This window comes from Acomys minous (assembly GCF_964271855.1).
Source record: "Acomys minous genome assembly, chromosome: 19".
In the NCBI taxonomy this organism is placed as follows: domain Eukaryota; kingdom Metazoa; phylum Chordata; class Mammalia; order Rodentia; family Muridae; genus Acomys; species Acomys minous.
In genome coordinates, this window is record NC_140499.1 from 64,984,399 (window position 1) to 65,010,980 (window position 26,582).

Below are 26,582 nucleotides of genomic sequence, written 5' to 3' on the forward strand. Positions count from 1 at the left end.
TGCATGTTATTTATCCAAATATATATTTTTGGAATGACTAGAAGCCGAGCATGTTTGTAAGCCCCAGAAACTCAAGATCCTAAGCAAAGAGAAATTTGCAAGCCCCTGTCTCCTAAAATAACAGTAATAAAGGGGCAGCTGACCCAATGGCATCTGAATGACCAGACACAATATTGTATTCACTCAGCAAACGTTTACTGAGTCCTCATCGCGCGCCAGGCACGACAGAGGACAGTGCAAAGTATCTCCCGGTGAATTCGGAGCAACCGTGCCTTCGCAGCAGCAGAGTGAAGGGGCAAGCAGGCCAACCGTTCCTAACGGTCCGGGAATGACCCAGGCGGCGGCTGGAATTCAGTTTTTCAAGCAAATCACTGCCTGGGCGGGAAAAAAAAAAAAAAAAGGTCTCCTTCCGTGAGGCCGGGGTTCCCTTACCCAAGGGGTGGCCAGGACGTGGTGGTGCACGCAATGAGGCTGGCGGATCAATGTGAGTTCGAGGCCAGCCTGGTCTACAAAGTGAGTACAGGACAGCCAGGGCTACACAGAGAAACCCTTCCTCGAAAAACCAAAAAAGCAAAACAAAACAAAAAACCCAAACAAACAGGTAAGTGGCGCTGCACCACCCCACCAGGAGGCGGCATCCCCCCCAGGGCCGCTGGCTGTGGAGTCTGTAGGACCCGGGACGCCCACGAGCGACCCAATCCCAGGAGCCTCGTCTCGCCTAAGTCCCTCGCGGGTGGGAGGCCCCACACCCTCCTCGGCTCCAGGCGCCTCTAATTGGCTACTTAATTCTCAGCCAGGTGCAAGCCTCCATTAGCATCGTCTGCTACTCCCCATCCCGGGCTCCTAACTGGCTGGTGCATGTGGACTTCGATCCGGGTAATTGGACGTGGGCGCGCCCCGGCCGCGTCGCTCACGGCAGCCCGCGAGACGATTGGCTGCGGCGGAGGAGCGCGATTGGTCGAGCTTCAGAGCGAGCGTTGATTGGCGCGGGCGCGCCGAGGGGGCGGGGCGAGCGGATGCCTAAGTGCGGTCCGCTAGGCTGCTGCGCGGAGGGAGCGGCGGCGGCGACGGGGCGGCGGCGGCGAGGTGCGAGGCGAGCGCGCGACTCTGGAGGAGCGGTAAAGGCGGGGCTCGGGACGGGAGTTTGGGGCGTGGGAGAGGCTGGGCGGTGGGCAGCCTGGCAAACCGGGAGGCAGACGTGCGGGACTGAGGGTCCGGGAGGCGCGGGACGCGGGGGCGGTGGGGTGGGGCCGGCGGGAGCCAGGTGTCGAGGCCCTCCATCTGGGACACCTGTGCCGGGCGCCGGTAACCGGACTCTGTCCCCTACCCCCACCCCCGGTAGGGCAACTGGCCACAACTCTGTTTGCAGTCCTAGGCTGGCTCTTTATGAAACGAGGGGGCCCTTTATGTTAATTTGCCTTTTGCTCTCCCCCAACTGAGCCCGGTAGGTGTTTCATAAGCTGCAGGGAAGTTTCGTTATAATTTATTGGCGGCGTCTGTGTCAAGCTGGTTTTGAACTGGGGAATCCTCCAGCTCTTTGCTTCAAGCGAGCGCCTTTACACTCTTACTTCGGAACGAATGTGTCGCCCCCGCCCCCGCCCCCGCCCCGCAGTCTTCCTTTCTCTTTATTTGGTTGGTTGGTTCAGTCTGAGTGATGGGTTGCTTTTGAGCCGCCTTCTCTTGTAGTCGGGCCCAGACTGGCCATGAACTTGACCTGTAGGCAACCTTAAGGTGTCAGTCAGTCTTTTCTGCCTCCACCTTTCAGGTACCTGTATTTTGGGGATTGGACACCGGGCTTCCTCGCCACCATCGCTCCCAGACAGGATTTCATGTCACCCAAGGTGGCCTTGAACTTGGCTAATGGATGAATTTGAGCCCCAGATCTTTTTGCCTTCACCTCTGTGCTGAGGTTAGGAGCTCAGCCCTCATCGGTGTTTAAGTACAGTCTTGGTTCGCTTGCCTGATTGGAGTTTATTAGCACGTCCCTTAGGAAGGTATCACTGATTGGAGTCTATTAGCGCGTCCCTTAAGAAATCACTTGGCAATTCTCTTAGCACAAATTTATTTGCAGGAGCTGAAGTCAGATTTGTCGGTTGGTTCAAATGGACCCAACAAATCCAACAAGCCTGTCCTTGTCACAGACGTTCACCCAGTGACACACTCCCGTCACAGTGTTTTCTGGCATCCCATCTACCAAGTGTCCCATTCAGGAACCTTATAACTAACTCCTTGACTTTGCCCGCTACCTTCCCCACACTCCCCACTCATCTTCTGGTTTTTCTCTTATTGGTACCTGCTTTAGTCGTCTATTGCTCTTTCTACCCGTGGCTGCTGCTCTCAGTTCATTCTTCTCATAACAGACAAAGCCATTAACCAAAACTTAGAGGGGCCAGTAAGATGGCTAACCCAGCCAAGGGAAGCCAGATGCACTCAGTCTCCACAAACAATGTCAAAAGCTAGGCAAGAACTCTGCAAAATTACCCTCTGACCTTCACGCCTCTCTCATGGCACAAAATTGTCAAGAGAACTGATTTCCATGTGTCGTCTTCCAACCTCTATATGCATGCCAGTATACACACTTGCACAGATTAAATAGATAAATGTGATTAAAAATTGCTATAAGCCTGTTGTGCGCTGTGAAAGCCTTATGGAGTGGTCAGGAGTCAGAACGTTTGGATGCAGATCTAGAAACATCAGATATTGTTGACTTTGATTCTGGTCGTTTCATACCTGAAAGACTAGTGCTGTGGGCCTCTGCAAAGAGACAGACTCCTGAGTGGCATTCAGGAAAGTTATTCCCCGTGCATATTTTAGAAATGATGAGCCAGCTATATGCTCTTAGGGAAATCCTTTTTTGTTTCTAAGCCTCAGTTTCCCCAGTTTTTACATGAGTGGAACAAAATAGTCTTTATGATCTGTCACAGTTTAAATTCTTTGATTTTTATGCCATAAAGAAATAGATTTACTTTGATTTTCACCTAGGGAATACATACCTCCCCTGTCATCCAAAAAGCTCCTCGAAGGCAGCTTTGTCTGCGATGTCCTCAGAACCAAGTTCATTTTGGATACTCAGTATTAGTTTGGGTAAATTGGCAAGAGATAAATATACTATATCTTTTTCTCTAAGTTTAATTTACTTTTATTTATGTAGATGTGTGCCCGAGTGTGGACACCAGAAAAGGGTGTCAGATCTCCTAGAGTTGGATTAAGACCAGAAAAATAAAACTTAACCACTGAACTACCTCCATCACTTTGAGCTGTATCTTTTGGGGTTGTTTGTTAGTTAGTTTTGTTTGTTTGTTTCGAGACAGGGTTTGTCTGTGTAGCCCAGGCTGTCCTGGACTCATTTTGTAGCCAGGCTGTCCTCTATCTCCCAAGTGCTGGGCTATATCTTAAGATAGTTTTCAACTGGCCCTATCTGGAAATAAACCTATAAAGTCCTAACTTTCTATGATTGCATTGACAATATTATTTTTACACTGTCATTTAATTAGTTATTTTAGTGCCATTTCTCCTACTAGGTGGAGTATATCAAAGCAGGAATTTTTTGTTTTGTTTTGTTTTGTTTTGTTTTTGGAGACAGCGTTTCTCTGTGTAGCCTTGGCTGTCCTGGACTGACTTGGCACACCAGGCTGGCCTCATACTCACAGCAGTCGCCTGCCTCTGCCTCCGCCTCCGGAGTGCTGGGATTATAGGTGTGTGCCATCATGCCTGGCTCCAGAACAGGAATTTGAAAAAAGATTTTCTGTGTATGCAAGTTTGCTGTGTGGATGTCAGTGCACTGTGTGCATGCAGTGCCAACAGAAGCCAGAGCAGGGTACTGGATCGAGCACCAAACCTGGGTCCTCTGCAAGAGCAGTGAGTTCTCTTAAACACTGAGCCATCTCTCCAGCCCCCAGAGCAGGAATTCTAATTCTTCCTTTTACCTTCAGCAAAATGTAGCTCTTAACAAAATACTGGCAGTATTTAACTGAACCAGAAGCTAAAAGAACTAAAATCTTTTCTAGACATCCAAACTAAATTATTTCTTGATGTAGGAAAATAGCAATTCAGAAGTTAGTATATTTGAAAGTTACATAAATACAAATCTCCTTTATGAAGCCAAACATGTTTCTTTTCCTTGAGTAAATATAAAGGTGTTTATATAACACAAACTTTTGTGGAAAGTAACAAAAAGCCTCAGGCCATATTAAACTCAACCTCTCTTTCCCCTAAAAGGTATTTAGGGGGGTGGGGGGGAAGAGTCAGAGGTGGTAGTAAATGCTTCTACCAACTACCAAGAGGTTAAGGCAGAGGATCCAGAGACTAGCCTGGGCGACTTAGACCCAAAAGAGGCTGTGGGGAAGAAGCAGGCTTCTTCCATAGGACCATCCCTTCTCTCCTCAAAACTGAGTGTGGGTGGGTGGTCGGGGAAAACCAGCTTCTCAGTGCTAATGCTTTGTCGCTAAAGTGATGTACTAAATATACCAACTAACTAGTCCACATCTACAAAGACACCTGAATGCCCGAAAGGTTCTGTTTTTTTCTTTAGGCCGTAAGTTTGATCAAGAGGGCAGATTGAATTTGTTTAAAATTACTAAGAAAAAAAATATTGTCAAACCCCTGATAGATTCTCTGAAGAATTATATTCCATTCTGGTCAGTAAAACTCTCCAAGGCCAGATGCAAGTGCTTATAGGACCCTGAGACACAGGCACAGGAACACTGCCAGTAAGTTACACCTGCAGCGTGCGGGGCAGCTCGGATACTAGTAGGAAATACAAATCCACCCCTAATCTCCTTACCAGTGTGTATCTGCTCTCTAGGGTGGGATTTTCATACTTATCTCTTCTTTCTCTTGAGTTTTCCTTCTAGGCTTTTTTTTTTTTATGGTCAGTTTTATTCCAGAGTAGGTTCTGGGGTGATGTGTATGTTTTTAGCCTTACTTAGAATAGTTTTTAAATGAAAATATTTTAATTTTATATGTGTGTATACTATATGCATGTTCATATGTTCATGGTTGTGTGTGTAGATTTTGTGTGTGGAAGCCTAAAGAAAACATCAAATTGTTTTCCTTAATTTCTCTGTTTTATTATAGAGTCAGGGTCCCTCACTAAACCCAGCGCTCACCAGTTCTGTCTAGTCTAGCTAGCCAGTTAACCCTTGGGATCCAATCTCTGCCTCTCAAGTGCTGGATTCAGGATAGGCACCTCCTGAGTTAACATGGTTCTGGGGATCCAAACACTGGTCCTCAGGGTTGTACAGCAAGTATGTAGCGTTTCCCCAACCCAACATTTTTATTATTATCTGGGTTGAATTTTTGTACCTGGAATCAAATTATAACAAATTATATTTACTCATGTTTAAACAGATCTCATTTAAAACTACATTATGGCCTAGGATAGTGGTACATGCTTTAATTCCAACATTCTGGCCGCAGAGGCCGAAGGATCTCTTGAGTTTTAGGGCAGCTTGATTTACATAGTGAGTTCCAAGGTTACATAGTAAGACCCCCATCTCAAAAAAAAAAAAAGTACACATGGAGCAGGGGTGGTGCACGCCTTTAATCCCAGCGCTCAGTAGGCAGAGGCAGGGGGATTGCTGTGAGTTCAAGGCCAGCCTGGTCTACAAAGCGAGTCCAGGACAGCCAAGGTTACACAGAGAAACCCTGTCTCAGAAAAAAAAAAAAAGTACCCATTATGCTTGAGTTTAGTTTTGTTTCCTTAAGGCAGAGCCTCACTGTGTAGCTCTTGCTGATCCTCAACGGGCAATCGTTCTGCCTCAGCTTCCCAGGGGCTAGGATTACAAGGGCATGCCACCTGCCTGCTTATGCCTAGGATTACAAGGGCATGCCACCTGCCTGCTCATGCCTAGGATTACAAGGGCATGACACCTGCCTGCTCATGCCTAGGATTACAAGGGCATGACACCTGCCTGCTCATGCCTAGGATTACAAGGGCATGACACCTGCCTGCTCACATATGTTCTGTACTACTGCATCTTAATATTCTTAATAATCTGTAGTTTTCTACTAGTGTTTATTAATTTTTGAATTAAAGTTGATCAAAATAAAGAATTATGCACTGTTATCCTATAAGCTTAAATAAAAGGAAAGTTAAGAAGAAACTTCTGATATCGCCTCAAACTCTAGATGACTGGTTAAATAAACTTTTCAGGTACATATGTACCTCTGTAAAAATGAGGGTATTATTTCCTACCTTACAAGGTCCATGAATATTGAAGAGTAGTAGCTACTCGGCACATTAGTTTTTTCATCTTGGTGTTCCTAGCGCCACGGTAGTACCTCGCACATGGAAGCCCTTAGTGTGCTGTAACTGCACCAGTAAAACCAGGAGGCTAGAGGAAGCCGGGTAAGGGCAGGTGCTGTGCTGGAGTCGAGTGGCCTACGTGAGCAGCGCTGCGGTCCGTGGGGTTTCAGAAGACGCAGTGTCAAAGGGGAAACTTGAAAGAATAGACACTCAGAAGACACAGATGGCATGTGTCACACACAGCAGGACATGAAGAATAAGAAGGTGAGGCCGTGGAGACGGCAAGCAGAGATCAGACTGCAGACTGTCTTCCATCCCATTCAGGAATTTACATTTAGGCAGCTAAGAGCCACGTAAAAAAGTTAAGAGAAATTGAATTCATTCAACAAATGTTAATGTCTGCTAAGCACTGAAGCAGGAAACAAAATAATGTGCACCTGACGAATTTACATTCTTATATAGAGATGAGAAATAACCTTGCTAGTTATCAAATGAGTTAGCTTTTAATTGTAGCGATACGGGAAACCACTGGAATGACGTTTTCTAGCTCTGAGGATAAGCTGAAAGGATGATAGCAAATACAGGGATATAATTAAGCAATTGTATTAACGTAAATATAATTCTACACACACCATGGTTCTGGGAATTGAACCGAGGCCTTGATCATACTAGTGCGGGAGCAATGAGCTACCTCCCAGACTCACTCAGTGTTAGAGAGCAGAGGTGGCAGCAGAGGAGGAGCACAGAGTGGTCAGGGTCGCGTGACCAGCGTCAGGACTGTTGCGGACAGCAGGGTGTGTGGAAGAGAGCCTGTAACCAGGCACTTAGCTGCTGCCATGGGAGGGTCACAGGTCCATCCTGAGCTGCTGAGTTCTGTGCCAACTACAAACCCATAGTTTAGGAGGAAAGTTCTAAGTAGATCTACAAACTGGGGATGGGATTTGAAGCCAAAGCCATTAATGAAACTTGATGAGATCACCCAGGAAGTGAGGTAGAACACAGAACTGGGGACAAAGATGGGTCCCTGGGACACTCCAGTGTTCGGAGGTTTAAAGACAGGCAGGACAAAGAAGGAACTGCTAAGCAAGACTTGATATACCAACCAGAAATGGAGATGAAAAAACTGTTGGAAAAGCTGAATGAAGAAAATGTTTCAGAAAGAGGATATTGCAGACCTAGTGCTATAGGCCCACAATTGCAGCGGTTTGAGAGGCTGAGGGAGGAGTCTAGATTCAAGGCTTCACTGGGCCACAGTTTAAGGCCAATCTGGATAACTTAGTGAGATCCTGTCAAAAAAAAAATGTAAAGACTGGGAGGCATGGTCACTCACACCTATAATCCCAGCATTTGGGAGACTGAGGCAGAAAGTGCCTCAAGTTCATTCAGGACCAGGCTGGGCTACAGAGAGACCAGGGTCAAAAAGTGAGGCTGTGGATGTACCTCAGTAGAACATTCGGCTAACGTGGGAGGGAGGGAAGGGAAAACTGGGATCACTTGTAAGGACCAGTGCCTGCCACTTAGGAGTTAGTTCCTAGGGAGGAAATGGACAAAGAAAAGAGGGCATCACAAGCTATGCTAGATACTGTGGCAAAATCGGGTGATAAGGGAACTGCAGATTGCTCTCTGGGTTTAGCAGTACAATGGATGAGCAGTGGGAGGTTATTCCAGAAGAGGAAACGAGGACAGATACATTGCCGCCTTTTGTGGTCTCAGGAAAAGGAGAAGCGGAAAGCGTAAGTAGAGTCACCATGGAGTTTATGGGAGGAGGAGAGCTGTGGGGCTGAAGAGGTGGCTACCCTCCAGAAGACCCAGCTCGGGTCCCAGCACCCACGTCAGGCACCTCACGCCTGCCTGGCACTCCTCCTGCAGGGCATGCGTGGTTAGGACTCCTCAAGTACCTGTGCCCATACACAGGCAAGCAGGTAGCGGACACGATGAGAACCCAAGGGAGAGGCCTAGAGATGGAGGAGGGATTTCTGTGAAAGTAGCCGGCTTCTGCAGTTGCAAACTAGTAAGAAACGGCCTCCTGCACGGCATCTCCTGCACGGCATCTGGGGAGCTCTGGTGAAGGAGCATGGCAGAGCTCAGCTCTGTTTTACTCTTGGTTGAGCAGAAAAAGAAGCCAGTTGGTGGCTGAAGAGCAGCTAGGTTACTCTTGCAGAGGACCTGGGTCAAGTTCTCAGCACCTACTTGGTGGCACACAACTAACAGCCAGGTCCAAGAGCCCTGGCACCCTCTTCTGGCCTCTACAGGCCCCTGTACTCACATGATATACAGACATGGAGGTGCTCAGGCAAAAGCAAATTAAAACTAAATAAATCTTTAAAAGGAGGAGGGAAAAAAGAAAGCCAGATGTAGAGACAGTAAATAAAGACTATATCTTAAAAAAAAAAAAAGCCAAGACCTTTACTAGACCTAAAATGGCATTCCTTGCAGACCACAGCTTCTGGAAAGCCCAAAAGTATAAATAAGGAATTTTAAGTAATTAGGTATGAAATCTAACTATATGTGGGTTTTTTTTTTTCAGTGTTAATTTTCTATTTGATATTGTACATAAAACCACACTAAATGTTTTTTCGGTACTAAAGGGCCACATCCTTTGACAGGGAATTCTAATTAAATTGGCATCATCAATAATAAACAGTTGGGGGGCTAGAGAGATGGTTCATAGGTTAAGAGCACTGTCTGTTCTTCCAAGGGTCCTGAGTTCAATTCCCAGCAACCACACGGTGGCTCACATTTATCTATAGTAAGATCTTCTGGCAGGCAGGCACACATGGGGGCAGAGCACTGTATACATAATAAATAAATAAAATATTTTTTAAAAGAATAAACAGTTGCTTCCTGATGTTTAATCACTGCCTGTAACTGGCCTATGAATATAAACTTGAAACCCATGTACCTTCTGCTTGTTTCTGAGACAGTGATTTCCCCAGTGTTTAAACATAATCATATGCCTAAGTATATAAACCTAAGTATAAATCCATTCAGTGGCTGATACTTCTATCTTTGTGGAAAGTTAAACATTACTAATTAAGTCCGCGCCTATCTTGAGAAAAGGAGAGCAGTGATAGTGTTTATACAACTGGAATTGGGATTGTTTTGTTCTGCTTGGGCTTTTTTTTTTTCCAGGACAGGGTTTCCCTGTGTAGCCTTGGCTATCCTAGACTCGCTTTGCAGACAGGCTGGGATTAAAGGTGTGTACCCCAGGCTTGGGATTGTTATTTTTAAAAAGATCACTTCCAGTTTACTACAAGTCAGTTTTATTAAGTCAGTAAAGCATCCAATCAAAATATTGTTATGGTTTTTGTCTGGATTCATGATCTTTATTCTGGTGTATAAATTAAATTATGGTATACATTAGAAACCATGAGACAAGCCAGGCGTGGTGGCGCATGCCTTTAATCCCAGCACTCGGGAGGCAGAGGCAGGTGGATCACTGTGAGTTCGAGGCCAGCCTGGACTACAAAGTGAGTCCAGGACAGTCAAGGCTACACAGAGAAACCCTGTCTCAAAAAAACAAAAGTAAAAAATAAAAAAAACTAAAAAAAAAGAAACCATGAGACATTTGTTTTTTAATTACTCATTAGTAGCCTTTTTAAGATAAGCTATTAGGTCTCCCCTTTCTCCGTGCTCCCTTTTAAAAAGATTTTATTGATTTATTTTATGTATGAGTGCCCTATCTGCATGTACACCTGCACACCAGAAGAGGGCACCAGGTCTCATTATACATAGTTGTAAGCCACCATGTGGTTGCTGGGAATTGAACTCAGGACTTCTGGAAGAGCAGCCAGTGCTCTTAACCACTGAGCCATCTCTCCAGCCCTCCTTTCCCCCTCCCTTTTTGTTTGTTTGTTTTTTGTTTTTGACAGGGTCTCTCTGTGTTGCCTTGGCTGGCCTGGACTCACTTTGTTGACCAGGCTGGCCTGGAACTCACATTGATTGATCCACCTGCCTCTGCCGCCCGTTTTTTTGTTTGTTTGTTTGTTTCGGTTTTTTGTTTTTTGTTTGTTTCAGGCTTGTTTGTTTGTTTTTGTTTTTGTTTTTTTAAAGACAGAGCTTTTCTGTGTAGCAAGCCTTGGCTGTCCTGGACTACCTTTGTAGACTGGCTGGCCTCGAACTCACCTGCCTCTGCCTCCCGAGTGCTGGGATTATAGGCGTGCACCACCATACCTGGCTACTTTCTCCCTCCTTATACCAGTGAAGGTCATTTGTGCTCCGGGGATGTACTTTTTGGTATTCCCAGATACTCCGTCAGTGTACCCTCTCCCCAGGTGATGCCTTTGTTCCTGTTGGCATCTGTGTGAGGGAACCCAGCAGCCTGACCTGTCTCCCACACGGACAGACCATGGAAATTTGGTCCAGCCTTGTGCTTCCCCCCTCTCTCAGTGTGGCCTGGGCTTCTGAACAAAACTCTTCCTGCCTTTATCAACATCACCCATTTGTAATTCCCTGCCAGCTGCTTAACACAACAAATGCTGTGACCCGAAGAACATCCCGCCCACTGTGTTTTTTTAATATTTAATTTTTCATTTTTTGTCTTTAAAAATTAATGCATAGTTTTTCAGGGAAAAAGTGAAATGTGTGTCCATATATCTCATGTACCTTAGCTAACAATTTTTTAGTACTCTGAGACCTTTTTCCATGAAATAGACTTTCTTTTTAAAGTGGAGCTTTTGAAATAGGAAAATAGGTAGTAGTAGTTTGTTTCTTTCTCTTAATTATTCCTGTTGTTGTTGTTGTTGTTGTTGTTGTTGTTGTTGTACTTTTGAGACAGGGTTTCTCTGTGTGTATCCCTGGCTGTCCTGGAACTCATTCTGTAGACCAGGCTGGCCTCAGACTTAAAGAGATCAGTCTGCCCCTGCCTCCCAAGCCTGGGATTAAAGGCCTGCATCACCATCAGCTGGTGGTGCATTAGTAGTAGTGTTCTTTGGGTTTGGTTTGCTTTGGTTTCCAGTATAATTTGTTTCCATTCCTCTTCGCCAACCAGAGAAGTGGCAAAAACTACTTCTTGATTTGTTCCAGGGTGTTAAGTCAGAGTACAGCAGAAAATGTCCACCGAACGAACTTCATGGACAAGCCTGTCCACTATTCAGAAAATAGCCCTGGGCCTTGGAATCCCAGCCAGTGCAACGGTCGCCTACATCCTCTACCGCCGATACAGGGAAAGCAGAGGTGTGTGACCCCAGGCAGTGCCCACAGGCATAGTCCATCTCGCTCTTTCAAGCTGAGTGAAAGCTGCCCCTGCCTAACCAGTAGTTTGTTAAAACATAATTGGTTGTCTGTGAGAAACATTTGAAAATATGTCATTTCTTCATTAGTTATTAGAAAACTGGTTTCTGAGGGGAGCTCACTATGAGGTTGTTGACTCTTCCCCATAGCAAAACCAACCCTGTGATTTTTAAGTATATATACTCTTTCTCCTGCACCTCTCCAGCCGGACTCAGAGAACAGGTCCCAAAGACATGAGCACTATAAAACTTGGTTTTTAGACTAATGGAAGCCTCCAGAAGCCTCCAGCAACTTCTGGCCTTCACTATTTCATAGGAGTCATGTCTTAAGCTAGCGTCCTAAAAACTCATAACTTTTCTTCTCCAGAATCTTTTTTCATATTAACATCTGAAATAGTATCCCAATGAAAATGTCAAATGATCAGGCTGGAGAGATGGCTCAGAGGTTAAGAGCACTGTCTGCTCTTCCAGAGGTCCTGAGTTCAATTCCCAGCACCCACATGGTGGCTCATAATCATCTATAATTATATCTGATGCCCTGTTCTAGTGTGCAGGTGTACATGCAGACATAACACTATATATAATATTTTTTTTCAAAAAGGAAAGGAAGAAAATGCAAAATTATCTTGGGGAGGCGGGTCAGTAGAGTACTGGACACACTGCAGCCTTGCCTCTGAGCTATTCGTCTGGCCGAGCTCCGGTCTTTGGGACTGTCTGATGTACACTCAGATGCTATGTCTTGCACTGTGGTTGACATCCTCAGTTGTCTCTTGGCTCAGTGTCTCAGTGTCTCTGAGTCAGGGCAAGGACAGTAGTAGCTTTAGCGTGTTTAAGTCTGGTCTGTCATGGTCTGCACAGAAGAGCGATTGACGTTTGTTGGAGAAGATGACATTGAGATAGAGATGCGAGTTCCCCAGGAGGCTGTGAAGCTCATCATCGGCCGACAGGGAGCCAACATTAAGCAGGTGGGTGTGTGAGCGTCTGACGGCCTGACGAGGCCAGCTCTGTTGTTGGCTCCTTGCTTCCTTCCTCTTAGCACATTGTATAGAGCACCTGTGCTGCGTACGTTTGTCAAAATACAGGGACTTGTTAGTAAGCCAACTGCACTGTGTTCCTTCTAAAAATGAGTGCTTCCCCTCAGATGGTAGATGACTAAGCTTGAGATAGTATTTGATTCTTAACTTGATACAGCATGAATATTTTTATAAGGTAGTTATTGAGCTCCCATTAAATGACAGTAAAGACGCTGCCTAGCTATTCTTTTATCTGTCATTGTTCAGCTGGAATGGGAAAAAAGCAAAATGGAAATGTGGGTCATTGGTAATGTGCTTACTCTTACCTGCGTTTGCTCCCTAGCCAAAAAAAAATTTTTTTGCAAATCCAAACAAAACCAGAGAGTGAAAGGATTGTAAACACAGAGAAAGATGGTTCTAAATTAACTATTTGGATTACCTTTGTCACTAATTTTCGTGTATAAATACAGGTAGATGAGGGTCCTTAATAATTACGGCCAGCTCCACCTGCCTCCAGGGTTTGACGTGTCCTTAGCTAGGCCCAAACTGAAATTCTTTAAAGTGTACGCCTCCCTCTCTCCACAGCTTCGGAAGCAGACAGGTGCTCGGATCGATGTGGACACAGAGGACACAGGCGACGAGCGAGTGCTGCTTATCAGTGGTTTTCCTGTGCAGGTGTGCAAGGCCAAAGCAGCAATCCATCAGATCCTGACAGAGAACACCCCAGTGTTTGAGCAGCTCTCAGTCCCCCAGAGATCTGTGGGCAGAATCATAGGTACCACCGCCCAGCCCCTCTGCCGGTCACTTCATTCTTTACGTTTGCTTGTCTTTCCCAGTTTCCAAGGGTTTTCCTGGCCTCCCCTTCACTTTGTTAGGGAAAAGAGACACACTTAATTCAGTACTTTGGTTTCAGAGTTGATGGTGTTTTTAAGAAATGAAGGAGAGTATGGTCAGAGTCTGGCATGTAGGTTTTATGGCCAGTGAGATGCCTCAGTGGATAAAGGTGCCTGCAGCTGAGCTGACAACCTGAGTTCCATCTCAGACCCCACATGACAGAAGGAAAGAACTCAGTTGCCCTCTGACCTCCACACATGTCCACTCAAACACACACGTCACAAAATAAAGTAGGCTTTTACAGAGATGCTAGAGATGCCCACAGTACCCTAGACTTTTGAAGGCAGTGACTGAGAGATCACTGTGCCTGTACGCTGTGCCCTGGACCATTCCTGAGTGCTGCAGTAGAGGCAAAGAAATGCCCTGTCCTCAGTCCAGGTTCTGATACAGTCTGCACCATGTGACTTAGGACATACAGAGTGTAGCTGCTCTGTAGCCAAAAAGTGGGAGTGGTCGAAGTTAATGTGCCCAAAGCGCACGTGTAAGCAGAGCCCTGCACTCCCTTTGCTCAGGAGCTCCTTACTCCCATTTCTGTCTCACGTTCTACTCAAGGTGCTTATGGGAACCGACTCCATTCTGTAACTTGCACAAAATAGTGATTTCTCGTAGAGTGACTGTTGGCTTGGAGGAAAGGACAGGTTTTTGTCTGTTAATGTAGGGAGAGGCGGCGAGACAATTCGGTCTATCTGCAAGGCTTCTGGAGCTAAAATCACTTGTGACAAAGAATCAGAGGGAACCCTGCTGCTCTCGAGACTTATAAAAATCTCAGGGACACAAAAGGAAGTGGCAGCAGCTAAGGCAAGTACACCTGAGAGTGAGGGTTGGCCTCCGTGTCAGCGTCTGACGACACAGAAGTGACCCCTGCCTTGTCTCCCACAGCATCTGATACTGGAGAAAGTTTCAGAAGATGAGGAACTTCGGAAGAGAATTGCCCATTCTGCAGAAACCAGAGTCCCACGAAAGCAGCCAATCAGTGTGAGAAGAGACGAAGTGATGGAGCCCGGTGGAGCGGGAGAGGCAGCTTTGTGGAAAAACACCAGCTCGAGCGCGGGGCCCGCTGCGCCCCTGGAGGCTCCTCTCTACAGAGGAGGCGGTGACGCGGCTGCTGTGGGACCAAAAGAAGGTTCCTCGGAGAAAACCAATGACGACAGCTTTCAGAGTTCTGGTGCCCAGAGCAGTCCAGAGACGTCCATGTTTGAAAGTATGTAAAGAAGAGGAGCCTGTTAACCGTATGAAAGACAGGAATGCTGGATTAACTGACCTAAAATAGGAAACAGTTTCTGTGGTTTCCATCTCTGTCATCATAGATAATGCCTTTCTGGTAATATTTTACTTAGGTTAATACCAAACATTAATAGTAATTTTGTGAGTACAGCTAATGAAGGAAACTAAGATAGAGATATGTTGACAAAGGAAACAGATCTGAGTAATACATCAAATAATTAAATTTTTATTATATCGTCTTTCTACACATATTTTGTATATGTGTGTGTGCGCGTGCGCGTGCCGTGTGCACGTGTGTCCATGCGGGGATGGGGTGGAGTGTATGTCCACAGGAGGGCACCTGTGCATGTGCATGGAGACCAGAGATGAGCTTTGTGTTGCTCCCCAGGAACCACTCACCTCATGTTTTTCACTGGGACACGGGGCTTGCTGGTTAGCCTAGGCCAGCCGGCCTCTCTGCGCAGGGGCTGGAATTACAAGCATGTGCCACCAAACTCTGCAAGCCTCATGTTTGCATGGCAAGAATTGACCACTGAACTATCCTCCCCAGGCCCCGGGCATAGCGTTAACATGTGACACACTTACTTTAAGTCATATTTTTCCTTGATCTTGAGAGGTTTTGTGTGTGTGTGTGTACAGTGTATCTTGATACCTAACGCTCTTTGTGCCCCCCTAATGCATCTTCCCCCCAACTTTATTATTTTATAATCCACTGAGTCCATTGCTGCTACCCACGTTTGCACTGATGTGGGGCTGTGCACTGGGGCATGGGTAACCTAGGAGTGGCAAAGAACAGTGACTGTCCCTCCCTGCATCAGCAGCTGCCTTTATTCCCTCGGCCAGGTAGGTGTGGGGCCTCAGGAGCCCCTCCCTGGTCCATGCTGGCTCCTTAACTGGCTTGATCTGGTGCAGGTAACCACAGCAGCAGCGGGTTCATGTACGCAGCCTCCATGTGATATCCCAGAGACCCGTTTTACAGCATCCCTCGTCTTCTGGTCCTTACGCCATTTCTGTCCCCTCTTTTGACAGTGTTCCCTGAGGCTGGGTGGAAGGTGGGCACGGAGAGTGCTATAGAGCGCCCATGTGTTGCTGTGCGCTCACATCTAAGCATGTGTTTTTACATACGAAATTCTCAGCCTGTTTTTTTTTTAAAGATTTATTTATTCTTATGTATACAGTGCTCTGGCTGCATGTACACCAGCAGAGGGCACCAGATCTCATTATAGATGCCTGTGAGCCACCATGTGGTTGCTGGGAACCGAACTCAGGACCTCTGGATGAGCAGCGAGTGCTCTTAACCTCTGAGCCCCTCAGCCTGGCTTTGTTTTGTTGCTGTTGTTGTTTGTTGTTTGTTTTTTATTCCCTGTCTCATCACTGTTTCTAAATGCCATTATTGGAGAATGAAATGGTCATTGGCTTCCTCTTCTATGCAAACGTGCTAGCTTGAACAAGAACGGTCAGAGCCCCTAAGTGACACTAGTGGGCTTGCCAGAGAGCACATAATAAACCCTTTGTGGGATGGAATCTGGAATAAGTAGAACTGCTCTCTGTGTACTTTCTATTGACCTGCCAGACCCAACAGACTAAGCCTTAACCTTCAGTCTAACTGATGCCTAATTTGAGTACATGGAGAGTGGCAGTGTAAACTTAGTTATTGAGAAAGTTACAGAAATTAACAATCCCTTCAGGGCGTCTTTGTATAAGTCACCAAATTGTCCCTCTAACCATTTCTAAAATGGTCATCAGCCACTGGGTATCTGTACCGTCCATCTCCCTGCTGCGGTCTCTGCTTCCGGCCAGAGATGGCACTGATGCGGTCACCGTCCTTACCCTGTGTTCAGTTCCCAGTCCTGACTTCAGTTTCCACGCCGACGAGCACCTGGAAGTGTATGTCTCTGCTGCTGAGCACCCCAACCACTTCTGGATCCAGATCATTGGCTCCCGCAGCCTGCAGCTGGATAAGCTGGTCACTGAGATGACCGAGCACTACGACAGCAGCCTGGTGAGCTGCCGCATGCGCTGCCCTGTTCTCTTCCTTCTGCTGCTCCCTAACTGCGGGCTACCACTTCATAACCAGCCCCTCCTGACTCCCCACCCCACATACAGCCTGAGGACTTGACCGTGCATGTGGGAGACATTGTAGCAGCGCCTTTATCTACAAACGGTTCCTGGTATCGAGCCCGGGTCCTCGGAACCTTGGAAAACGGAAACTTGGACCTCTACTTCGTTGACTTTGGAGACAATGGAGACTGCCCCCTGAAGGAGCTCAGGGCCCTCAGGTGAGTGCAGACGCCCGTGGGGAATCCACTAGAAGCTCAGCTGTCGGCTCGCTCCTGGCTGTACAGTCAGTGTGTGTCGTCCCGGGCACGTAGCTGGGAGCACTTACAACCCTGGGGTTCTGATTTCAGTGTCTTTCATTTTAGGAGCGACTTCCTAAGCCTCCCATTTCAAGCAATAGAGTGCAGTCTGGCACGGATTGCCCCCTCAGGTAAACAGACCATGCCACCTACTGACTTCACCTCCAAATCAGTAACTTTCGGATAGCACAGAAGAGGAATTCTCACATTCCCAACCTTTTTGAGTTCTGGAAATTCGAGTGCCTTCCCTTATCAGCAGTAGAGAGCAAGATAGAAACTTGCTTGGGAGTCAGGTCCAGACCCACCAGAGAACATAAGTACACTCCTGGGAGTAAAAAGGTTGCTTTCGTTTCTTTCCGAGTGCGTCCTATCCTTACCCGGCCTGACCTCCCCTCGGCAGCCTGAGGCTCCTCACTGCCCGTCACCACCTCCTTGCAGGTGAGCACTGGGAGGAGGCGGCTCTAGATGAGTTCGACAGACTCACTCACTGTGCTGACTGGAAGCCTCTGGTGGCCAGGATCTCCAGCTATGTCCAGACTGGAATCTCAACTTGGCCAAAGATCTACTTATATGACACCAGCCACGGGAAGGTGAGGGTGCCGTTAACACGCTGCCTGCTGCGGCGTCCGCATTTTCTTTCCCAGAAACCATCCCCCCATATTCCTTCCTTCCGCCTTGGAGGACTGCTGACCACCTCACCCCTTTCCAGTTGCAAACTTGCTCTCCCTTACCAGCAGAACCCCTTTCCTTTTATATTTTTCATTCTCAGAAACTTGATATTGGCCTAGAATTAGTTCGTAAAGGCTATGCAGTCGAAATTCCTGAAGATACGGAAGAAAACATAACTGTCCCAGACGTGTTGAAGGACATGGTAAGTCATGGTGGCCACTTAAGCCGTTTCTTCCAGGAAAATCCGGTGGGCAGAGGCACGATGACAGTGTCCAGTCATAACATCTTATCAATTTCAGTCTTTAATATTTTTGTGGGTCTTTTTTTTTTTTTTTCAAGATAAGGTTTCTCTGTGTCACTGGCTGTCCTGGACTCTTTGTAGTTGAGCCTGGCCTCGAACTCAGATCCACCTGCCTCTGCCTCCCAAAGTGCTGGGATTAAAGGCGTGCGCCACTACACTCAGCCATGTTTAAGATGGATGATTTTTCATAAATGTTTGTGTTTTGTCTACATGTGTATCTTTACACCACATACATATAGTTAGTACCTTAAGAAGCCAGAAAGAGGGTATCAGACCCCCTGAAACTGGACTTACAGACAGGTGTAAACTGCCATCTGGGTGCTGTGAACTGAACCTGGATCATCTGGAAGAGCAGCCAGTGCTGTTACTGTGCCATCTCTGTAGCTCCTAACAATTTATTTTTTTAATCCTGTGTGTGTACCCAAGAATGCAAGAGGCACTGGACCTCCTTAAGGTGAAATGACAGATTGTGAGCCATCTATCATGGTGCTGGGAATCCAACTCGAGTGAGTCCTCAAGAAAAGCACTATGAAGCCGGGCGTGGTGGTGCACACCTTTAATCCCAGCACTCGGGAGGCAGAGGCAGGCGGATTGCTGTGAGTTCGAGGCCAGCCTGGTCTACAAAGTGAGTCCAGGATGGCCAAGGCTACACAGAGAAACCCTGTCTTGGGAAAAAAAAAAAAAAAAAGAAAAGAAAAGAAAAATGTGTTCTTAGCCAGAGTCACCTTCAGCCCCGTTTGACCAACTTTAATGAGATGAAGCTTGTCATAGGAACCTTTAGATTACTTCATTTTCCAAACTGATTTAAAATTTGATTGACCCTGGGCGTGGTGGCACATGCCTTTAGTCCCAGAGACAGGTAGATTGCTGTGAGTTCGAAGCCAGCCTGGTCCACAAAGCAATTCCAAGACAGTCAAGGCTACACACAGAGAAACCCTGTCTCCAAAAACCTAAACAAAGTGTGATTGAGGACATTGTGTCTTTCTCAGCAGCCAAATGACAGCTTCTCCCTTCCCATCAGTCAAGATACTCTTTCCTTTTTCTCTTTTTTCCATGCCCAAAGGCCACAGAAGCGGATGCTTCTCTTGCCGGCATATTCACTGAGACCAAAGAGAGCCCTGAAGAGATACCACACACGCTGTCCTGCCTCAGCTTGTCAGGTACCAACAGTGGCACTTCATACAGCATCTGTGGAAGTGGAAGTGTCTCAGTCTGCCCACACTAGGTCACGCTGGAGCTGGGCTCTGGGATGGGGACTGTGCTTGGCTGGTAGAGAACCTGACCAGCATGCGGAGCCCTGGCCTGGACTCCCAGCTGAGCAGGGTACACTTGGGAGGCCATAGGCCTGTAATTCCAGCACTGGGGAGTGGAGGACCTCAGGGTCATACTCAGCCAAATAGCGAGTCTGAGGCCAGACTGCACTGCACGTGGCTCTCAGGACACTGAGCAGCACCCCCCCCCCCCTTCCCCTGAGCGTCACTGGCAGTGCCGGCTGGAGTGTGGACACTGCCTGTTCTTGCTTCTGTTCAACAGACGCTGCCTCTGTGCCTGGTGATGACAACCTCGAAGAGGACTTATTTTGAGGTCTGGGCGTCCACTGCCGGATCCACCATCTGCTTTGCTGTGTGAGTGGCGCTGTCATCTGTCTGTAGCAACAGGAAAATAATGAGGGTGACAGCAGGGCCGTTTATCCCTGCTCCCCGTGCTCCTGCCTTTGTGTAGTTCTCTGCAGCATCTTTGATGCAGCTTAACTTGCTTGCCTCTGTCTTTGGCAGGATTTGGTGCCAGGAGAGGGGAGTCTGTGACAGAGCCATGAAGTCCTCCTCTATTTAGCACGCTGTTACTTGCTGTGGATCAAATCCATTTTGTTCCATTTGGACCTACCAGGAAGCGACAGATGGAGACAGATTTCTCCATTTCAGTCCTCTGGTTCCTCCCATCTTTTAATGTTGACTGCTGCTGTGTAATTTCTAGCCTCTTCACATCAGGCCCAGTCTCCCCTCTGCCAGGAATAATTTGCATTACTGCTGGGCTGTGTTCTTTTTGAGGCTGGGAAACAGCCAAGGTTTGAGGGCATTGGAAATGATGATTCTACAGATTTGACTCACCTTACCAGGTGACTGTAGTTACAGGAAGTATTATTGGACTCAGAAGACTGCAGTTGTCAGGAGACAAAGGCAAAAATCAGCATAAACATATTTAAAAGCCGCGTGGGGAGGAGAGCATTACCTCTCACGCTCAGTTGATGCCCACTGTCCACGCTCAGATGTTGGAGATAGTCGTTTTTTAAACAGCCCTCCAGCTATTTCTTTGTGAACTTTAGTTAAAATACAAACAGAAGGGAGAATGTTGTAAAGAAAAGTTGTAAACTTCTAGTATGTATGTACACACACCTAGAAAGAGAAGAAGAATATGTAGTTCTACTTAAGTAATTTGGGATATTGTTTGCTGAATAAAGTTCTCAAGAAAACTATCTAAAACCATATGCTCAGTCACAATTCAGAAGTAGCCTGTGGGCCAAGTCTTAACTGAGTCAGTCCTGGTGGTAACTGCCAGGTGCTGCACATACAGAGGCATTGTGGAAGAAGTGTTCTTCCGTAAAATCACTTTAGAAGTCAGCCACTCCCTCCGAATGTACACAAAACCCACCCACCCACCCTGTAAGAGAAGGCCTAGATTAGGAGTCTAGAAACCTAGTCTCACTATAAACTTACTGAAAAGCTTTAGGTGACCTGTTTTCTTCTGGTATCTTTCCATTGCTCACAGTATTGTAAGACATCATCGAAGCTTGTGACTACTTAATGTAGGCTTTGACCTTTTCCAAACCAGTTTTACTTGGGGTTCTTTAATGCTTCCCCTAAATAGGAGGGAAAAGAGGTTTTTGGGAACAGGAGAAGTAGACCTTTTTGGACTCAGTTCCTGGGAGCGATTCCCCTTGCATAGTTGGCAGGATTTCAGCAGACCAGCAACTGAACAAAAGTTGCTGCTGGAACCTGGAACAGCACCCAGAACCTGGAGCCCAGAAGCATTCTCTGGAGCTGTTCTCTCGAGGAGCATCTTGAAGTAGAGCAGTGAACAGCCAAACAATACCAAGACCCAAAAAGCCTCCACCCTGCCTCCTGTTTTGGGCTCATATTTCCTCTCTGAGTCTGTAATAATATGTGTTTCAGCTGTCAAAAGCCAAGCCCCCACACAAGGTGGTTCATCATCTGGTGGATAAACATCACCTACTATCTCAAGTCTGCTCCCATCCCACACTTGGGATCAAAACAAAAACGTTTACATCCACTACATATCCCTCTTTCTATTAAATAATAAACTGTATACAATAATAGCTTTTTGTTTTGTTTTCTGAGACAAGGTTTCTCTGTGTAGCCTTGGCTGTCCTGGACTCACTTTGTAGACCAGGCTGGCCTCGAACTCACAGCGATCCACCTGCCTCTGCCTCCCGATGCTGGGATTAAAGGTGTGCACTACCACTTTCCAGCATGTGTTTAGCTCTTAAACTAACGCTTATAGTAATACTATGGCTACCTAGTTTTCAACCCTATCAGAGACTTCAGGAAATACCTAATATGAAGGAAGTACAGGCAAGCAACTTCCAACAGTATAGACAGGACAGAGCATTGACTGCCTGGCCAGTGACAGGTTTTCTCTATCATTGGGGCATCCAGTCTTCAGCCTGCCAGCCCAAAATATCTGACAAGAGTGTTCCATGAGGAAGGAATTTTGAAGGACTGGCCCACCTAGTCTCTGCAAAGCTGGACAGCTAATTTCTCAGTGTCATGCTTGATCACGGTTTGGACAGTCAGTCTGCTGTCAGCAGAGAGAAGAACAGTTCCTCAGGCCAGTGGCTGGTCTGCCACACTGGTTTCTTTGATGGTCATCTTCATTGAAGTAGACTGGAGGTGCTGCCAGGAGCAGATGTGTCTCTCTGTCAGAGAAGCCCTTTTATTAAATGCTGTATTCTGTAGATCTCTAAAGTGAAGACCATCTATTTACTGTAGTGCACAATCATATCCTATATATCTATTTTTCCATTGACTTCTCTATCTCAGTATATAAAAATAGACAAACACTGCTTGTTTTTAGCTATGTGCTATCTGCTTAACCTTGAAAACATACAAGAAACTAAATAAAGGTGCTTCTGTAGTTAACTAAACTATTATCTAACAAGACTACAAATAAGATTTATAGGTGGCTAACTACTAACATATCTCCAACCATCATGACAGTTTCTAATAGTTTGCTCTCATTAGACTAGAACTTTACATCACATTTTTAAATTGGTTGAATACAATACATTAAGCAAGCATTGAACAAAATCTATCAGTATACAATACATAAAGCAAAAGTTGAACAAAATAATCTTAAATTTCTATCAATCTACAATACCAATGTAAAATACTTGAAGCTAATAGAGTCAATAATCTACCTTTTATCCTGTAGTTCTGTATCCTCCCTTTTATCCTTCCCTTTTCCCTCCTTTCCCCAACACTAGATAGGATAGAAAGAGAGAAAGAAGGATAGAGGAAAGAAATCCCTAAATGTAACCTTTACTAACTTATAACCAGCCCCTCCCCCAAACAATAACAAACATTGGTAAAACACACTCAACCCTACCTATTGGGAACGGGGGTGTCATGATCTCAAAATTACTTTTTGCTGTCTGGGGGTAGAAACATATTTTGGGTGCTCTTAGAAAAATACAATATTGGCCAGGCACTGGAAAGCCAGCTGTATGTTTCTGTCCCAGTCTTTTTGGGATGGATCCTTTGGGCTAGCCCTTTTAAAGTTGATATGCATGCAAATTCTTGAGAAAACTGTAGCTGAGGCAGTATTTCAGGTTGAATCACCTGGGCTACTTGCTTTGTCTTCATAATTATCTGGTTTTTTGCTCTGAAAAATAAGCAAACTTTAAAAAGTATTAGTATAGTTACATTTCTACACATATATGGAATATGCAGGGTGTACAAATTAAAGATAGATGTCTGCCCTATTTTTGAGCAGGTGTAAGGCATCAACTTTTTGTGTCTGAGCTATAATATCCATGCTGTATAAAAGGACACCATGTCATGAGGACCAAGATTCCCTTGCTATATGAACACATTCATGGTTCAGGTAGTAGGAGGTCTTCTCTGATCAGATCTAATCTTTATAAGTTTTGTCGGTAACAATATTTTTCTCTCCCTGTAGATACATAAACATAACCACGTCCCCATCTCAAAACTATTGCAACTTTCTAGGCCATTGTCAGTATATCCTTATAATACATTGGTTGTCCTCGTTCCTCAGTTCTTTACCTGATGTCTCTCAGCTGTTGAGCCTTTTTCACCAACATTAAGAAATTTTAAAGTTGGGCTGGAGAGACGGCTCAGAGCATAAGAGCACTGTCTGCCTTTCCAGAGGACCTGAGTTCAATTCCCAGCAACCACATGGTGGCTCATGACCATCTGTAATATTATCTGATGCCCTTTTCTGGCCTGCAGGTGTACATGCAGGTAGAGCGCTCATACATAAAAATAAAAATTTTTAAAGAAAATGTCAAGTCAACAAAACATTATTTAATCCGTCCCTGGGTGTCTTTACACTTCCTTTTTGTTTAATAAGCATCTCTTTTAAGATACGGTTCTCCCTCGCTACAACCGCCTGTCCTCTAGGATTGTGTGGTACCCTAGTAATGTGCAAAAAAATTCATCTTATTGGATACATACGCAGGAGCATTGTCAGTCTTAAATTGTGCAGGTATTCACATAATTGCTATCATTTCCAATAAGTGTGTAATTACAGTCAGCCTCTTCAGAACTTGAAGATGCCCATTGAAACTCTGAGTATGTATCAATGGTACAATATATGTACTTTTGTTTTCCAAATTTTAAAAAATAAACTACCTCTACCTGTCAGATTTCATTCCTTTTGGTACCCCTAGGGTTACTTCCAGCAGACAATGGAGTTTGGTTATACAAAGAACATGTAGGACACTTTTTATGTCCTTGGCTTGTTGCCAAGTGATAATTGTTTCTTTAATCCTTTATTGTTAACATTGATGCTTTTCATGAAATTTTGAGGCTTCTAACATTATTTCCTATTAGTAATTGGTCAATTTCCTCATTTCCTTGTGCCAGTGGACCTGATAGTCCTATATAGACCAAATATGAGTAATATACAAGGGACAGTCTCTACTTCTGATGGCCTGTTAACAATTACATAAGTAATAAAGTCAATTCTGAGTTAGCAGGAGTAAATTCAGCAGTTCCTATATGCAAAACAACTCTTTCTGCATATTGAGAGTCAGGAAAATCTAACAGCCCCACCGGGATGGCAGACAGTCCTGCTTTTGTACCGAGGTGTGTGGACTTTTCCGCCTTAGTTCGTTCACCTGACTTATAACCTGCCATTCCGTCCTGTTTGCGGCAGTATAGAAGGTTGGAGCCTCTGGAATTGGTGTTCCCTTTACCATACAAGGAAGGATCCACTTAGTTCTTTTTATAAACTGTTTACGTTTGCTTTTTGGGTATTTATCAATTTCTCCCAAGCAGTTACTACAGGCTCTTTGTCAATCTTCATTGATCACCCACAATGATGTAATTTTACAGTTTCTGCCAGCTCTGTTCCTGACAGTTGATGCAGACTTATTCTACCTTTTTTATAACTAATTCAGAAAATTTTTCTACGTATGTCTTCAATTTTTTTACTTTATGTGCTAAGAAAATCCATTCCATGATTTTTATCTTCCCTCTGCATAATGAGCCCAGTAGGAGAAGGAGTTGAAGGCAAAATAACCAAACTACAGTCAAGCTTAGCATCAGGCCTGTCCACACACGCATCTTGTGTTTTGTTCTACCAGCATTAGCTCTTTTCCTATTTCAGCCATTGGACATCTGTTTACATCGGGATCCCCTTTTAATGCCATTTTAGGGGCAAGGCTGTGGGTATATTATCAGTGGCCTTTTAAAATAAATTTGGAAACGCAATGCCCGTGAAGTTCTGTTTGGGCAATGGGCACAGCTTGTGATTGCCCTTGATTACACATATCAACACCTTCTTCAGGAGCCATTTCACCCCTAATTTCATCATCGTCTGTCTCTGTGATTGCAGGGATATTGAGTACCCCATTGTTGTAAAAGATCGCTTCCCCATAAATTCATGGGTCAGCCACACAAGGTCTCAGCTTCCCTGTTTGCCCTTCTGGTCCCACACACTTCTTATTTGAAATAATTTACCAGTTCATATAAATTGTGTATAAACCTTCTGAAGAGGCCAGTCTGGCTCCCAGTCCTTGAGAAAGGATGGTGCCATCTGTTCTTGTGTCCACTAATTCTAGTTCAACACCACTCATTTGTGCCATTAATTTAGGTCTCTGATCTTTACCTACTGTTTGCCAGAACACCAGCTTCCAGTACTCCCAAATGGACCTGTTCTTTCTACTGGAGCGGCTTTGCCCTTGGTGTAAGGAAACAGTAACAGCTGAGCAATTCTACCCCCTGCATTCACTTGCGTCTCCTTTACATGTGCCAGGACTTTAATTTCTTCCTTACAGTCCCCACCTATGATACCGGATGCACAATGGAGCCTTGAGAAATTCATCCACTTCTTCCCATGATTATTCCTACTGTCCCTGAAGGTAAAGGACAAGAGTGGTTATTTTGTAACATTCAATCTGTGGGGATAGTGTAAGAAATTTATCTGAGGCCAGACCCAAAGCTGCCATGCCTTCAATACCTAGTCTTTGTTTTCCTGCATGCTTGTCACCTCCTGGCTGACCAAGAAAGACAGCTCTTATTGTTTGCTGCAGGGCCTCGAGCTAACAGGCCCCTCCTTTCATTTCCCAATGGCAAGATATTACCTCTTGCGTCTCTCTTGGGTTGACAATCCCTAGAGCAATGTTTTCCCTTCCCGCAGCAGCTACAACCCCATGGGAGTCTTGGCACATCATCACCATCATGGCCAGAAGCTCCTTGTACTCTTCTCCAAGTACCGGTTACTCCAGAGTGAGTGCTCCTGTTAGTTAGGGGTCTGCAACATTTTTTTTTTTGAGACAGGGTTTTTCTGTTTAATAGCGCTGGCTGTCCTGGAACTCTCTTTGTAGACCTCGAACTCACAGCAATCCACCTGCCTCTGCCTCCCAAGTGCTGGGATTAAAGGCGTGCGCCACCATGCCTGGCTTTGAAGTCTGGAACTTTTAACCTTACAGGTTTTTTGTAAATGGCCAAGTTTGCCACAATTAAAGCACTGGGTGTTTTGATATCTGTGACCTCTAGCTATAGCTTGTCCTATGATGCTGGCTTGATGCTCCTGAGAGCTAAAATTACCTGTGTCTCTTCTCTATTCGTCTAATGGGCTCCTCATGTTTTTAATGGTCTAATTTCTCTCTTACACTCAGTATTCATGTTCTGATATGCCATGATCAGTTTCAATGTCTGTCTGGTCTCAGGATCTGGTCTGGCTCTATCTAGAGATGAACCCAATCTCTGTAGGAATTCTGTGAAGGCTTCTCCAGGGCCTTGCAGTCCCTTAGTAAATGAAGTGGTGGTTTCACCAGGCTCCTCAACCATGTCCCAAGCTCTTAAGGCTTCATCACGACATTGTTCAATTACTACGTCTTCAGACCTGGGTTGTTCTCTTAAGTCAGCCTCACGCCCTTCA

At 45.6% G+C, this 26,582-nt stretch overlaps 1 protein-coding gene across 5 annotated transcripts; it reads left to right on the forward strand.

The window, feature by feature from the left end:
- Positions 1-457: 457 nt before the first annotated feature.
- TDRKH (tudor and KH domain containing) lies at positions 458-24,030 on the forward strand. 5 transcript variants are annotated; one of them, XM_084769219.1, is made up of 15 exons: positions 1,058-1,118; positions 1,766-1,909; positions 11,273-11,422; positions 12,337-12,443; positions 13,077-13,266; positions 14,044-14,183; positions 14,265-14,586; positions 16,451-16,611; positions 16,716-16,888; positions 17,033-17,097; positions 17,405-17,556; positions 17,736-17,837; positions 19,000-19,096; positions 19,470-19,561; positions 19,712-23,989. In XM_084769219.1, the coding sequence occupies exons 3-14, from the start codon at positions 11,299-11,301 to the stop codon at positions 19,517-19,519; spliced, it is 1,683 nt and encodes a 560-aa protein (XP_084625345.1). In that variant the 5' UTR covers positions 1,058-1,118; positions 1,766-1,909; positions 11,273-11,298; the 3' UTR covers positions 19,520-19,561; positions 19,712-23,989. The 5 variants fall into 5 exon arrangements, with proteins under 5 accessions (XP_084625346.1, XP_084625344.1, XP_084625348.1 ...); XM_084769218.1 differs by lacking the exon at positions 1,766-1,909 and having other exon boundaries at positions 1,008-1,118; positions 19,712-23,986; XM_084769220.1 differs by lacking the exons at positions 1,766-1,909; positions 11,273-11,422; positions 12,337-12,443 and adding an exon at positions 458-601 and having other exon boundaries at positions 794-1,118; positions 19,712-24,030.
- Positions 24,031-26,582: the final 2,552 nt, after the last annotated feature.